At 37.2% G+C, this 13,751-nt stretch overlaps 1 protein-coding gene across 4 annotated transcripts; it reads left to right on the top strand.

Moving 5' to 3' along the window:
- The first annotated feature begins 1,543 nt into the window (after positions 1-1,543).
- LOC105354044 lies at positions 1,544-10,810 on the top strand. Of its 4 annotated transcripts, none has more exons than XM_023956240.1 (6): positions 1,544-1,661; positions 5,514-5,650; positions 5,780-6,166; positions 9,409-9,555; positions 9,669-9,736; positions 10,598-10,810. In XM_023956240.1, the coding sequence occupies exons 2-6, from the start codon at positions 5,545-5,547 to the stop codon at positions 10,715-10,717; spliced, it is 828 nt and encodes a 275-aa protein (XP_023812008.1). In that variant the 5' UTR covers positions 1,544-1,661; positions 5,514-5,544; the 3' UTR covers positions 10,718-10,810. The 4 variants fall into 4 exon arrangements, with proteins under 4 accessions (XP_023812008.1, XP_023812004.1, XP_023812000.1 ...); XM_023956236.1 differs by having other exon boundaries at positions 5,126-5,650; XM_023956232.1 differs by having other exon boundaries at positions 5,123-5,650.
- Positions 10,811-13,751: the final 2,941 nt, after the last annotated feature.

The following is a 13,751-nucleotide window of genomic DNA, read 5'->3' as shown; positions in this document are numbered from 1 at the left end:
TTCCATGGCGAGGAAAGGTTCAGGCTCCATGATGACTTCGTCGACTCCGGTTGAGAGCGAAGCGCGAAAAATTACTAGTATGGTGACTAGTTCTAACGGGTGCTGTTTGGAGACAGGCCAACCGCGTTACCCAGACAAGCTATGTAACACCGACTAGCGTTCAGCGACCGAGTTGTTAGCTCGCTCTAAGAACAGTAAGCTAGCTTCGGATACTACACCTGCCGTCTGAGGATGCTTCTGGGAGCGAGAAGAGGTGTTAGACTGAGGAGAGAAGATGGCGTCCGGCTCTTATAGCAGGAGGAAGTCCCGCCTCCTGAGAGCAGACGTCACCTTCTGTCTGCCAGTCAAGACTGGCGTAATGTAAAAGAGCTTCTGGGGGACAGCGCAGGGGGCGTGTCCCATAGTGAGATACCGAAACGAATGTTGAAAGAGAACTGAATATTGGTTCTACATTTTGCACTGGAATGCCGTTGTTGCAGCTTTAACACGGTGAAGGAGTCTCATCTTGATGAAGATCAAGACTGTTAGTTTTGGATTCAAACCCTACCGAAGAGGATTAGGGCCATGGACAAAGAAAAAAAAAGGGCATAGAAAATTCTGACTTTTCACTATTTCAGAGAAAGAATGGTATTCAACATGTGCATCAACTCAGTCCTCTACCACATCACTGAAATGGAGGGAATTTAATTGGAAAAACCTCATGCGCTTCTTTATTACACCTTTAATTAAAAGCAAACTATCAGCAAATCCACAGATGTGTTGGAGACAGTGTGGTGCAGTAAAGGCAAATCACTCTCATATCTTCTGGAACTGTTCGCAAATAGGACCATTTTGGCATTCCATCCATCATGTCTTAACAAACGCTTTGCGCTACACAATCCCCTTCAAGCAGGTAGTATTACATCTGGGCAACATTTCTGAAACAGTCATTCCTCAAGATCAGTATTTGGTGAAAATATTCCTGATTGCGGCAAGGAAAGCAATAACCAGAAGATGGCTTAAGCCAGAACCACCAACCCTCACAGACTGGACTGAAATAGTGGAGGAGATTTATATCATGGAAAAGATGACTTTTGTTTTAAGATTGAGAGAAGGACATTTTAAGGAAAAATGGGACAGATGGACTGTATATAAAAACTCACTGGTCGATGTATGACATTTCTGGAATGGTGACTGACATGTTCTATTTTTTTTCTTCCTTGCCTTTTCTACTTATTTATTTTTATTTATTATTATCATCTTCTTTCTTTCCTTTTCTACTCTTTGTTTGTAAGACTTTATCTGTTTGATGTCATGTTCTAGTGTTCTTTATCTTGTTTACAAAAAATGAAAAATAAAACTTAAGTTATAAAAAAAAAAAAAAGAAAATTCTGACTTTAAACTCAGAATACTGACTTTAATCTCAGAATTATGACTTTATTCTCAGAATTCTGAGTTTAAAGTCAGAATTCTGAGAATAAAGTCAGAATTCTGAGAAAAAAGTCAGAATTCTGACTATAATCTCAGAACTACGGAGGCCTGTGAGCTGCTTCCTTCAGTTCGCTTTAGCAGCACTGTGGAGTCATACATGCCGAGTGGAACTAATGAAAATGTCCTCTTTAAGTTTCTTGTTGCGTGCGGAAGTTTACCAGGAGGCCACTGTGTTAACAGCACAACAGAAGGTGAGTAAAAAGAGATTTATTTTGAATTTTTTTAATGAAATGGCGACAGACAATGCTAGCATTTTGTAACTGTAAAACGTATTTTAAAACGTACGTATATGCTGTTGAAATATCAACGTCAGTGACAAACAGTCTCACGGAGTTTCAATTTGTGCATTTCTGCACACTGCAGTGTTGTTTGCATTCAACTACCTGATGATCTCATTTCTGGACCTTTAAAGACGTTTTACATTCTGAAAATACTACTGGACTGTATTTTTATCCGACAGATTGTTGTGTTTTCCAAGTATGGGTGACTAAATGGCCACCGATCTTTATTTTGACTTCATTACAATATTTAGCTCTCAGGCGCCCTGTCACGTCATTTTATATCGTTTTTATCGTCTTATTGGCCGACATGCAGGACTGTGCCCCGTTTAATAATTATCTATTTTCATAACATTCAATACCAGACCACGCATATTTGCTTCCTTTACATTTGCGTGAGTGTAAAGGAGGCACAGGTTGCGGAAGTCACATGACACGTCGGAGTCATGTGACTGGATACGCAATCCAAGGCAATCGTCATCTCTTCCTTGGAGAGTACAGACAGAAAAAAACAGCCATGTGTTGATTATTTTTAACACCCACATTAGCGAAGCTAACATCACGTCTATCAATTCTGCTACAATGTTTACAGAGAATATGCTTTAATTATTTTGACAGGTGTAGTTTTGAGCGCTAGGGACAGTTTCAATGTTACGTCATCAGGTGGTTCTCCAAAATAAATCAGATAATTGGCTCAATGTAGATCAGGATTTTCTAAGAATGCATTTTCAGTCTGTTTGGAAGCACCTGATTTCTCCCAGGTGTCAAATGTTGTCAAAAGTTCACACACAGCATATGGAAGCTCCATGTTGGAGAAAGTTCTCATTTATCCAGGTGATGTCTTGAAATTGAGTCTTGGCATCTGGATTTCAAATCTTTCTTGAGAAAAAAAAAAAGATGGAACTCCAGATGCCAAGACTTAATTTTGAGACAAAGAAGATGGTTATTTTCTTATATTTTTTACTGTGACATTAAGTAAAACTCATTTACTTTTTAAAAATGATTATTATTTTTAATTAATTTTTCTTTTGTGCTGATTGAACGTGATGTCATCCCTTTGGAGGATGATGCATCCCTGGGACAGAGACAACACACACAATCACCATTCACACACTTTACATTAATCAACTATAATGATGCAAGTTTTTTGGACTGATGGAAGAAGCTGCAGAAAACTCACTCATGCAGGCAGGTGAACATGCTAACTCCACACAAAAAGGAGCCTTTTGGGATTGAACCAGAGCCCTCTTGCTATAAGGCATGCCTGCTAGTGCATCACTGTGCAGCTGTGAGAAGTTTATTTTGAAAATAATATTCTAAGTTGGAAGCAGTTATTAGAAACAATATTAATTTGAGTTTATTGTTTAAGCATGGTCAATTGGAACATACTTCCTTCAACACAGGAACAGCACATATATAAAGATCAAAAAGAAGTCACAATCTGTGAGTATACATCCTTGTATCTTACTTTTCATAATACAAACTAAACAGTTAATGCTTGAAACGGGAAGGGAAGAAGCAAACTTATTTAATCCCTTCCCTATTATAATATGCATAACTTAACAATGATAAATGGTTGCTATGTTATAAATTACAAACTGTAATGTTTCTATAAAAATGTACGAATAAAGTTTTTTCTTCTGAAATGTTTTGTATGAATTTATTGGAACCATAACACCTTTTTTACCATATAGGTGAGTTAAACAGGAGTTGCTAATATTATTTTCAAGGTCAGAACTAACACATGTAACCCAAGTGACTGAATATTTTAAAAGGATACAAATAAATCATATAATGAAAATTTAGTTGATTTAGTACTTTTGATCTTAGGTTACTATCATTTGATGCATCTGTTATGGAAATACTGAAAATTAAAAGTAAATAACAAAATAATGAGAAAAAATGTTTAATTATACATATTTCTTAAAATTTCACAGAAGAAATGAGAGGCCGGTAAAGGCTCCAGCAGCCCAAAAAGTGACCACAAAAGGGACAAAATTGGTTCAGAAGATGAATAAAAAAATAAGAAAATCAATTAAAATTCGAAGGAAAAGGTATGTCAGTTATTTGCAGGTATTCTCAGATATGTACTATCACACATGTAAATAAGAAAAAACAACAAAACAATTAAATAACTTTGTTACCATAGCTCCATTAAAAACGACAGAGAAATAAATAAATATTCTTAAAAATAATAACAAGAACAAGTGTCCAATGTCTAAGAGTCAATGTAGAGTCTAGCATCTGATGGGAAGAAATCTCAGCAAAAGGACCTCTTTTCTGCAATTTTGTGTTGCAGACTCCACAGGAAGGGATGGATGTGAAGTGTAATTTCTGGATCCTCCAAAGCGATGACATCACTGTCAATCTGCACAAAAGAAAAATACATTAGTTATAAAAAATAAATGAATTTTATTTAAGGGAAAAAACAAGTCCAGTAGTATTTTCAGAAGCGTAAATAAAAAAGTGATAAATGGAGCTTTTTCTTTCTTGCTGTGTGCAAACATTTGACATAAATGTACTTGTTGGCCATTTATATGCCCACTAAAACTGGACAAATGTGGTTAATCAGGTGAATCCGAACGGACTATAAAAATGCAACTGAGAGAAAAATAGTAGACTACAAAAGAGTTAATCATCTGATTCTGCAGAACTACGTAAATAATGACGTAACGTTAAAGCTTCCCGGTGCTTCAAAAAACCCCGCCCAAAAATATTTTTTTTTAAAAACTCGCTCTATAAAAAACAATAATAAACTGTACCCTGTAAAGTTTGTAGCGGTGCCGATAGCTTAATGTGGGTGCTACTGTGCTTTGAAAATAGTAAACACATTGCTGCGGTTCTCTGTTCCATGAAGAAGAAACGGCGGTTGCCGTGGATATGTAACGCTACTCTGAAGTGTCACGTGACTTCCACCACCTGAACTTTATTTAAACTCGCGCAGATACTGAATAACAAAACTATAATATTGTATTAAATGTTATGAAAGGGTATGATTCAGTGACGGGGGACCGTCGTTTACAGACTGTTTGTTTGACAATGAGATAATAAAAAGAGAGAACGTGTCACGTAAAGAGAAGGCTGAAAACTGAACGTTAAAGTTATTATGTTGGAGTGTAAACTAAAGCTCAGTGGGTATGCATAGTACAACACAACAATCTAGACATATGTGAGAGTATTTTGTAAAGACTATAAAAAAAAGAAATTATAAGGTAGTTATTTGGGGGGTGCTAAACATATCACAAAGCCTTTTTTGCACCAGCTATGCAAAGCCTTGCATGGCTGATCCAAAATGCTAGCATAGCCTGCTGCCCGTTCATTTACAAGAACCAGTTTGAAACAATTTCTTTTTTACTTACCCTCTGTTCTTCCAGTAGCGAAATGACCTCCTCTTTAAGCCTTGAGCGTCCAAAAAGACACTTGAAGACGTCGATTTTGTTGGTTCCACTCCTGCAGCTCCTTGGACTCTGCAGTGCTGAAGGATTTGCCTCACTGTAGCGCATAATTCTGAGATTAGAGTCAGAATTCTGAAAATAAAGTCAGAATTCTGAGATTAAAGTCAGAATTCTGAGATTAAAGTCAGAATTCTGAGAATAAAGTCAGAATTCTGAGGATAAAGTCAGAATTCTGAGATTAAACTCAGAATTTTCTATGACCTTTTTTTTTTGTCCATGGCCCTAATCCTCTTCCGTACTACCCAGCTTGGAAACCACAGAAAAAAAATGTTCCAGTCAGCAGACCAATCAAAATCTTCGTCCCCTTTAGTGGAAAATCTACACAACTCACAACATCTTCAATGCAAAGCTGTGAACGCATCTACAGAGAGAAACATTTGTACTCTTTACCGTTCATGACCACATCACTCATGGATCCTCTGCACATCATTATGCCTCTTCTCTGGGGTAACTTTTTCTTTTACTATCGTTCATAGTTGATCAGGATTATTTTACATGACTTGATTGAATGAATTGAATGAATTTCAATTTAAAATTGTGAAAGAAATCATTTTGTTCATGGCATCTGTCTTTCAGGAGCAGTTTCCTGCAGTTTTAACTGGACTTCTGCATCAGTGTCTGAGGTGACAGTCAGACGTGGAGACAACATCACTCTCTATTGTGACTGTAAAATGGGAGATGGAGAACTGACTGTGTGGTTCAGAAACTGTTCTAATGAGAACCACACTGTTCTAGTTCTAACTGCAGAGGCCTACTTCCAACAGTTTGGGAAAACTCGGTTTATATGGACAAAGAACATTTCCTCTGATTCCTACGACCTGACGATCATCAATGTCACCTATTCTGATGAAGGATTTTACTACTGTGCAAATGAAAAAAATAAGGTGGAAGACAAAAAACAAGTTAATGTGAGGAGTTTGTATAATTACAGCAGTATCATCAGAAAAATCTCAGTCAGTACCGGTAAGTATTTAACTCAGATGACTTTTTGTGAAACTGTTCTTGTTTTTATTACATATTTAATTAATCAAGAAAGAAACAAAAAATGGCACAATTCCATGTAAATTCAAATATTTATTTGTAAATTGCAATACAATTTAGCTATATGTATTTAACATAAATTTCGTAACAGTAATAGTAACAACTATGAGCTCATTGAGCTTAGGCAGTTCCGGTTTTAGGCACGGGCAATACGGGCAATTGCCTTGGGCGCAAATTTAAGGGGGGGCGGTGTCCCTGTACTTGGAAGAAAAATAAATTGCGCCACTATTAGTTTTCTATTATCTGTTATATCACAGATTTTGTAATGGGCCTAAAACCTGCGAATTGGCACCCCGCAGCTGCACACACTCCTGTCTTAGAGAAGGTGCCACAAATGTGTGTAAAGGAAAAGGTGAGGGGTTGTGGGCGGAAGCTGCTGGGTGAGTACAGAGCGCAGACTTGATTGTGCAACACCTGGATAATTGTGTGCCCTTAGATTGCTCAGTTCATGCTAGTAATGTCAGTCTTTGTTAACTATTGCAGACAATATTTATCAGGTGTCTTTAATTTCCATAAATGTATTCTTTGTCTGCCTGTCGTTTAATTGGTGTCAGTATTTGACATAAAGACAGCAGGTAATGCAGAAAGTCCGACAGCTGCGCTTTTTGAGATCATAAATAAACAATAGATCATATGTTTATAAAAGTATTGATGTTTTTGGAGGATTACTACTGTTGGTGTTGCACAAAATAAGGAAAATGCCAAATATTTTAGGAGTAATCCCAGTGATCAGTTCAATGATTTAGTTTTTAATGTTTTATGAAACCCAAAGAATGATATTCACAATAACAGGTTTTGAAAAAAATCAAATCCCTCTGATTTGTTTCAAAAAGACACACACAGGATGTCACACACCAAGCAAAAATGAACTTATTGCTAAAAATGATGCCAGGAGTCCAGCTCTAAAAAACTCTCAAAAGAGCAAAGAAAATGTAATAATTTAATTTGTTATTTCTTCTAATTAATATTTTCAGACTTTGTTTGTTTTGTTCTGCTGCATGTTCATCTTTGTATAATTTTGACAGAGTATGTCTTTATGGAGAGCAAAACACTATACCTTATTTAAGGTTTAACTTGATTCATTCTGGATTAATATTCCTGTCTGTCTTCATTCATAGTTATGTTCAAAAAGTTATGTTTTAAAGGTTTAAAAGGTTTAAATGCTTTAGTGTGTTCCGTAAATGTTTATCTTGTTCGGCCCCCAACCTAAAGCATTTTTTGGATTTAAGCCCCCTGTGCAACTAAACTTGACACCCTTGTAATATTCATAAAATCCATGCATTTTTTGTGTAAAATGGCCAAATAAAGATAGGGAACAAAAAAGGATATCGTCAAATTTGTATGTGTGCGCATGGGGTGTGAGGGATGGGGGTGGGGGGTTACTCCCCCGAGGAGTAAGTTAGTGTAGAAGCGGCACTGGGCTTAGGGTTAGGGATTTGAGAAAAATGTGACTTAAATAGTGTTTGTATTTTCATCGTTTAATTAAATCTCCTTTTTAATTCTATTAAACAAGAAGGAAAATGTTTAAAATACGTTGACAAATGTTAAGACTTTTGCAACCACTGGAAGATCCAGTTGTGTAGCAATTAGGAATTATTGCTGACTAAAGTCTGCATAAAATTTCATTGAAATAAATTTAAAAAAAATTAACTACACAGTTTGTTTTCTAATCACTCATAAGGTTCTTGTTGCCACATAAAGAAAAAGTAAAAAGAAAGAAAAGCAAATCTTATGTGATTTGCATCCTTTTTGGGGGAGGGAGCTACATTATTATGTAGTGCTCAGCACTCTGACCCCACAGTGAGAAGGCCCCGGCTTGGACCTTATTTTGTGGGGTTTGCATGTTCTCCTTGTCCTCTCCATCTTTCCCCACAGTCCAACCCCGATCTCTTCAGTGTGAATGCGTGTAGTAGTGTAGTGAGGCATCCTGTCCAGGGTGTACCCCATCTTCTCACAACTGTTGCTGGGATAGGCTCCAGCAACTCCCATGACCCCTCAGAATGATTAAGCTCATCCAGAAAATGAAATTTATTTTTTCTCTTTTCACTTTTGAATTATTCCTTACGACGGAGTATTAGGGCCACCAAAAAAAAAAGTAAAATTACGAGTTTTTATCTCCTTAATTTAGGAGATAAAAACTCGTAAATTTATGAGAAAAAACTCGTAATTTTACAAGATTTTAAGTCGTAAATTTATGAGAAAAAAACTCGTAAATTTACGATATTAAGTGGAAGTGAACATGCAGAACAGCAGGTGAACGCCGCGCAGCAACAGAGCAGACCGACTAAACTCAGTTGAACAGGTGAGCTGAATGAACTTGAACGTTCCAAATATCTGGAAGCTCATTTGTTTGATTTACAATTTATTCAAGTTTTATTTATTGATGGTTGGTTTGCAGGATCCCTGCAGCCCGATGAAGCCATCGGTGTCCCTGCAGCTTTCCACTTCAATCCTTTCTTCCTCCACCAAAAACAAGATCTCCACGTTTGTGTGACTCTTCCGTCTGAGGAGGAGGATCACTTTTTTTGGCATTTTCAACGTTCTAATGCTAATATAATAGACTATTTTCATTCATCTTTGTTGTTTGATGATATAACGGGACGTTTACTTCCGCATTGGTGTTCGGATCTGATGACAGGTTCATGACGTAAGGTGACAGATGAACTTCAGGGTTTGTGAATGAAAAGGAGAATAAAAGCTGCAGCGATCCTCTGCACCCAAACGTGTCTCTGAGCTCCTTATTTTACATATGAAACTCCGCTTTACTGACACTGAACCCCGGAAAGACGGCTCCACTGACAATAATCTGATTTTGAGTCGCCAAAGGTTCAGAATCTCTTTGTTTCAAACCTATAATAAACTTGGAAATAAAGCTTCACAAAAGGCTCCACATCTTTCATCTTCAAGCGATGCTCCGATAAACGGACAACTTCGGTGTTTTCTCCTTGTTAATCTATGACTTTTTTCTCGTAAATTTACGAGTTTTTTTCTCGTAAATTTACGAGATAAAATGTCGTAATTTTACTTTTTTTTTTTTTTGGTGGCCCTAATACTCCGTCGTAATTCCTTTAAGGGCCACATGTGTTTTATTTCTTTAGATTACTTTTTAAAAAGTGCCTTAATTGTTTAAGAAACAATTACAGCTTTTTTTTATTTCTATCCAGATTCCAACAGGCCTCATAACTGTACCAGTGACAGTCAGCAGAACGATGATGTGTGCTGGAAGCTGCTCTTCTTCTCTGTGTGTCCGGCTGTTTCTGTTCTCTCCGCTCTCCTTTCTGTTCTGGTTTACAGGATTTGTCAGAAATCAGGTATCTACTAATTATATCCCTCCAATTGTTTCATCAGTTTAAAGCTTGATGCTACACCTAAACATAAATCACACATGTTTGAAGTTTAAAATGATTTGTTCTCATTTCTACAGCTACATCTTCTCAAAATTCTGAAAGAAAAGAAAACTCGAGAAATCTGACAAGACACACTCAAGAAAAGGTAAGCAGCACTAATAGCTTAGTAGGATTTTAAAGGTCTGTGGTTTATGTGTGATTGTGATTTTATAACACTTTTCTACCACCATTACGGCCGTGCAGTAACAAAGTCACTGATGCACACACAAACTCACACGCTGACGGCGGCAGAGCTATCGGGCGAGAAGCAGCCAGTCAGACCACCAGAAGAAATGTGGAAGTTCAGTGTCTTTCCCAAAAACACTCTGACACATGAACCTGCAACTTTAGAATCAGAAGTCAATCTTTTTAATAGCTGTTTACATTTAAAGTTCCATCAGTTCAAGGTGTGTAAAATTTGTTGACCCATCTCATTGGGGAGTGGTGAGCTGCAAACACAGAAACCATTTGGTGGTTTAACCCTCCCAATCCAATCACTTAGTGCTGAGGGTCAAGCACTGGTTCCCATTTTTAGAGTTTTTGGCATGGATTGGTGTGGATTTGAACTTATCACACTCCAGTCTCAGGCTGGGCAACATTACCACAAGGCCACAGAGCTGGTTTACTAGAGTTTTGTAATTTTAGGCCTATGGAAAAGGAAAAAGAAAAGGGAAAAACGTTTTTCACAGCTTAACAAAACAGGTTCACCAAAAGGGTGATGAAGATCAAACCTCAATGTTCAAAGCTCAAACCAATGTTCCAGTGCTTCTCTGTTGCATCATGGTAAAGAGCCACAATGAGGTTAGTGGGACAGAGGAGCACTTCTTTTAGATGTTCCAAACTCCACCATCCCTCAATGATTTGGAGATGTTTGTTTGTTAGCCTTTTGTTTTTCTTTAACTCATGACCTTTGATGCTTTTTATCACACTCAAACTATTCTCAACAAATGAAAATGTTTCATTCCAGGATGAAGATGTGTGCTATGCTGCTCTGGAAATCCAACAGTCATCTATGAAACCACAGAGGAAGAGGACGACGACTCAGACTTCTGACTTTAGTACATATTCTACTGTCAATAAGTTGTAGAACATTTTCATTAGTGGACATCGGTGACCTTATTCTGCAGAAAACTAAAGTTCTGTTGTAAGAATTTCTCTTGTCTGGATCTGAATTGTAAAATAAAATCTGATTCGTCTTGATTTTCAATTTTTCCTTTCGCTATTTAGATAGTTTACCTGCAAAGAAATGCAGTTTTGATTAGAGAATAAAACATTTATGCATCTTACCCAAATATTTTACTGTAATTTTACTTCTAGAAAACAAACTTGGTCTAAATAAGAAAATCCAACTTTGTCATTGAAAAATTGACTTGTTCTGCCCCCAAATCCAATGACCTTGTTTAATGACCTTGAAGGATTGCACACACCCAGGACACCGGGTGTTTGAGCGGCTGCCTCTGGCAGGAGATTCAGAGCGCTGAGAGCACAGACAAATAGACTAAAGGACAGTTTTTACAACCGGGCAATAACCTTAGATAAGCAAAACATTAACAGCAGGTCATTTCTAACAATTTTTTTTTAGAGGATTTTTTTTTTTTTTTTAACTACCAGTAGTTATTTATTTATTTTCTTGCTAAATGCACTGATGTGGGACAGCAATTTCCCAATTTCTTTGTACTTTGTACAGAGTATCACCGTGCAATGACAATAAAAATTTATCTTGTCTTATCTTGAATTTGACTCAAATATTGAAAAAAAGTCTAACTATGCTTTTTGTTGTATTGAAGCTTCTACTTCCCTGACAGAAATGTCAGATTTTACATCTTCTTCAAGAAAACATCAAAGGCAATTTTGTTCTTTTTATATCTCTGTCACTTTTAAGACAGCCCTGCATGTTCAGGTTTCAAAGAGTCAACAGTACGGAAACAGCCTCAACCACCTTAAGATCTTCAAAAAAGAAACACACACAGGAAACCCTCAATGATAAGCAGCACTTACCTACTTGTGTATCTTAACACACACAAAACTCAGCCTACTAAAAAAGTCACTGTTTCTTTGTTCTGCGTATCTGCAAAACAGATACATAAAACAGAAATGTTCTGTCTAAAATTCACAATATTAATACATTTCAATTGGTTTCATAGGTGCGGTATGGTTAGCAGTCTAGCCTCAAAGTGAAAAAGGCCCTGGTTCAAATCCCTGCTCGGCCATTTCTGTGTGGCGTTTGAATGTTTTAAACCATGCATGAGTTTTCTCCGGGCACTTCGACTTTCCTCCCACAGTCCAAAACCATGCTTCCTGGGAAATTGTCCCTAGGTCTTCATGTGTCTGTGTGTCTCTGTGTTGCCCTGTGATGGACTGGCAACCTTGCCTTTGAGCAACAGCAACAGGGATGGGGTCCAGCAACCCCATGACTCCAAAAGGGAGATGAAACAGGTTTAGATGGAATCAGGAAGGACATCAAAAACTGAAGCCAAATCATACGTGCATATCATCACACAATAAGGTGTTGCTATCCCTGAAAGAAAAAATCTCAAATGAAAAAACTTTACAGCATATTTGAGTAATGCTCTTTAGTTTGTGCTGGTTTCATGTCCAACAATATGAAGAAAACATTATGATCTTACAAAGTTGTGAGGAAACTGGAGATTCTAAACAGGACTGTAAAATAGGTAAATTATAGGTTCGTTCCCCTTCAGCTTCCTGCACATAGAAATGAATGAATAATGACTCAGAGACAGTTACTTATCTTTTGTGGAGGTTTTACTTCGTACAAACACGAAGGGGACAGACAGATGAACATGGTGCATTCAAAGTCCGAACCAACAAGCTCAGAGATGGGCTTGGTATAAAAACCCTGCATTTGCATATTCAGAAGATCGTCCGATGGACCTCGTGTGAAAATCACGCCCACAGGTTACTGCTGGAGAGAAGCTGCAAGGCTAAAGTGAGGATAACTCTTAGGCCTGCTCAGCACATCACACATGCACAGAAAAAGGGAGTATGAGAATAAACTGTGAGAACAATAGTTTGGCTGTGCTTTCTTCAAATGTAATATAATTTTGAGATGACAATACATGCTCAGTGAATTAAGTTTAAACCATTAGTGTATTAAAAGTTAAAGGCAGTTTCTAACTATTCTTCACAAAAGTTAACATCAATGTTAATCTGTTCACTCGTAAAACACTTGGAATATTTCTTCAACACAAATCTTGGGTTTTTCAACTTGTGGGATATAATTTTGGATTACATTTTGATTCCACTCAGATTTTTCTGATGAAGGAAGTAAAGGAGATCAGTGGGAGATTTTCCTGCAAAATCATTTATGGGGTACATTACAGTCAGCTCTGTTTTTAACTGAGACAGATCAAAAAACTGGACAAGGCTACATGTGGGATTTTTTTCCTGTATTCCTGAAACTTCTGTCCAATCAAAAGGTCTGAAAACTGTGACGTTGCCTAAGGCCCTGCAGACTCAAAATCTGATTGGTTCAAGGAAATTAATGTCTGACATTGATTTTGCATTAGAGGGCCTCCAGAAGAGATAGTGAAGGCCTCTTTAGCTCTGACCCTGCCTGGAAACAAAGGACAACTAAATTGCGATTAGTTAAATACTCCAAAATGAAAATAAATGTCTGTCTGGAAGCAGCATAACCATCATAAACACAATAAATGAGAATGAACAGACAATTTGGAATGATTTAATGAGTATGCATGGACAAATTATAATTAACACATTACTCAGATATTGTTTAGGCCTTCAGTTGTTCTGTTTGTGATGGCAAAAACAGAACAACTGTTCGATAAAGATTCAATCTTTTGGAACGTTGAACCACCTCACCACAGTGACATACCGTTTTTTTTTCTCAAAATCTTAAACTCAATTTAGTGGAATTTTCATGTTTCTCATTTGTTTTTTACCTCATAGTGTGGTGTACATTTCTACAGTAAGATCCAGATGAAATAAACAGACCATCTCAAGCAAAAAAAATAAATTAAAAGTACTGTTGATACTCTGCTATTGTTGTACAGCTTTCGGCGAATCCCTTTACAGGTCGGCACAGTGATTCAGCTTTCATTGGTTGTTTGGCAGGTAGTTTTACATCGGTTGCCCTTCCTGAC

This window comes from Oryzias latipes, chromosome 1, assembly GCF_002234675.1.
Source record: "Oryzias latipes chromosome 1, ASM223467v1".
In the NCBI taxonomy this organism is placed as follows: domain Eukaryota; kingdom Metazoa; phylum Chordata; class Actinopteri; order Beloniformes; family Adrianichthyidae; genus Oryzias; species Oryzias latipes.
The sequence above is the reverse complement of the archived record's forward strand: the minus strand, read 5'-3'. Positions and strand labels throughout refer to the sequence as shown.

Coding starts and splice junctions, on each gene's coding strand:
- LOC105354044 (XM_023956240.1), top strand. CDS start 5,545: ATGCAAAGCTGTGAACGCATCTACAGAGAGAAACATTTGTACTCTTTA. Junction 5,651..5,779: donor CATTATGCCTCTTCTCTGGG/GTAACTTTTTCT, acceptor TCTGTCTTTCAG/GAGCAGTTTCCTGCAGTTTT. Junction 9,556..9,668: donor CAGGATTTGTCAGAAATCAG/GTATCTACTAAT, acceptor TCATTTCTACAG/CTACATCTTCTCAAAATTCT.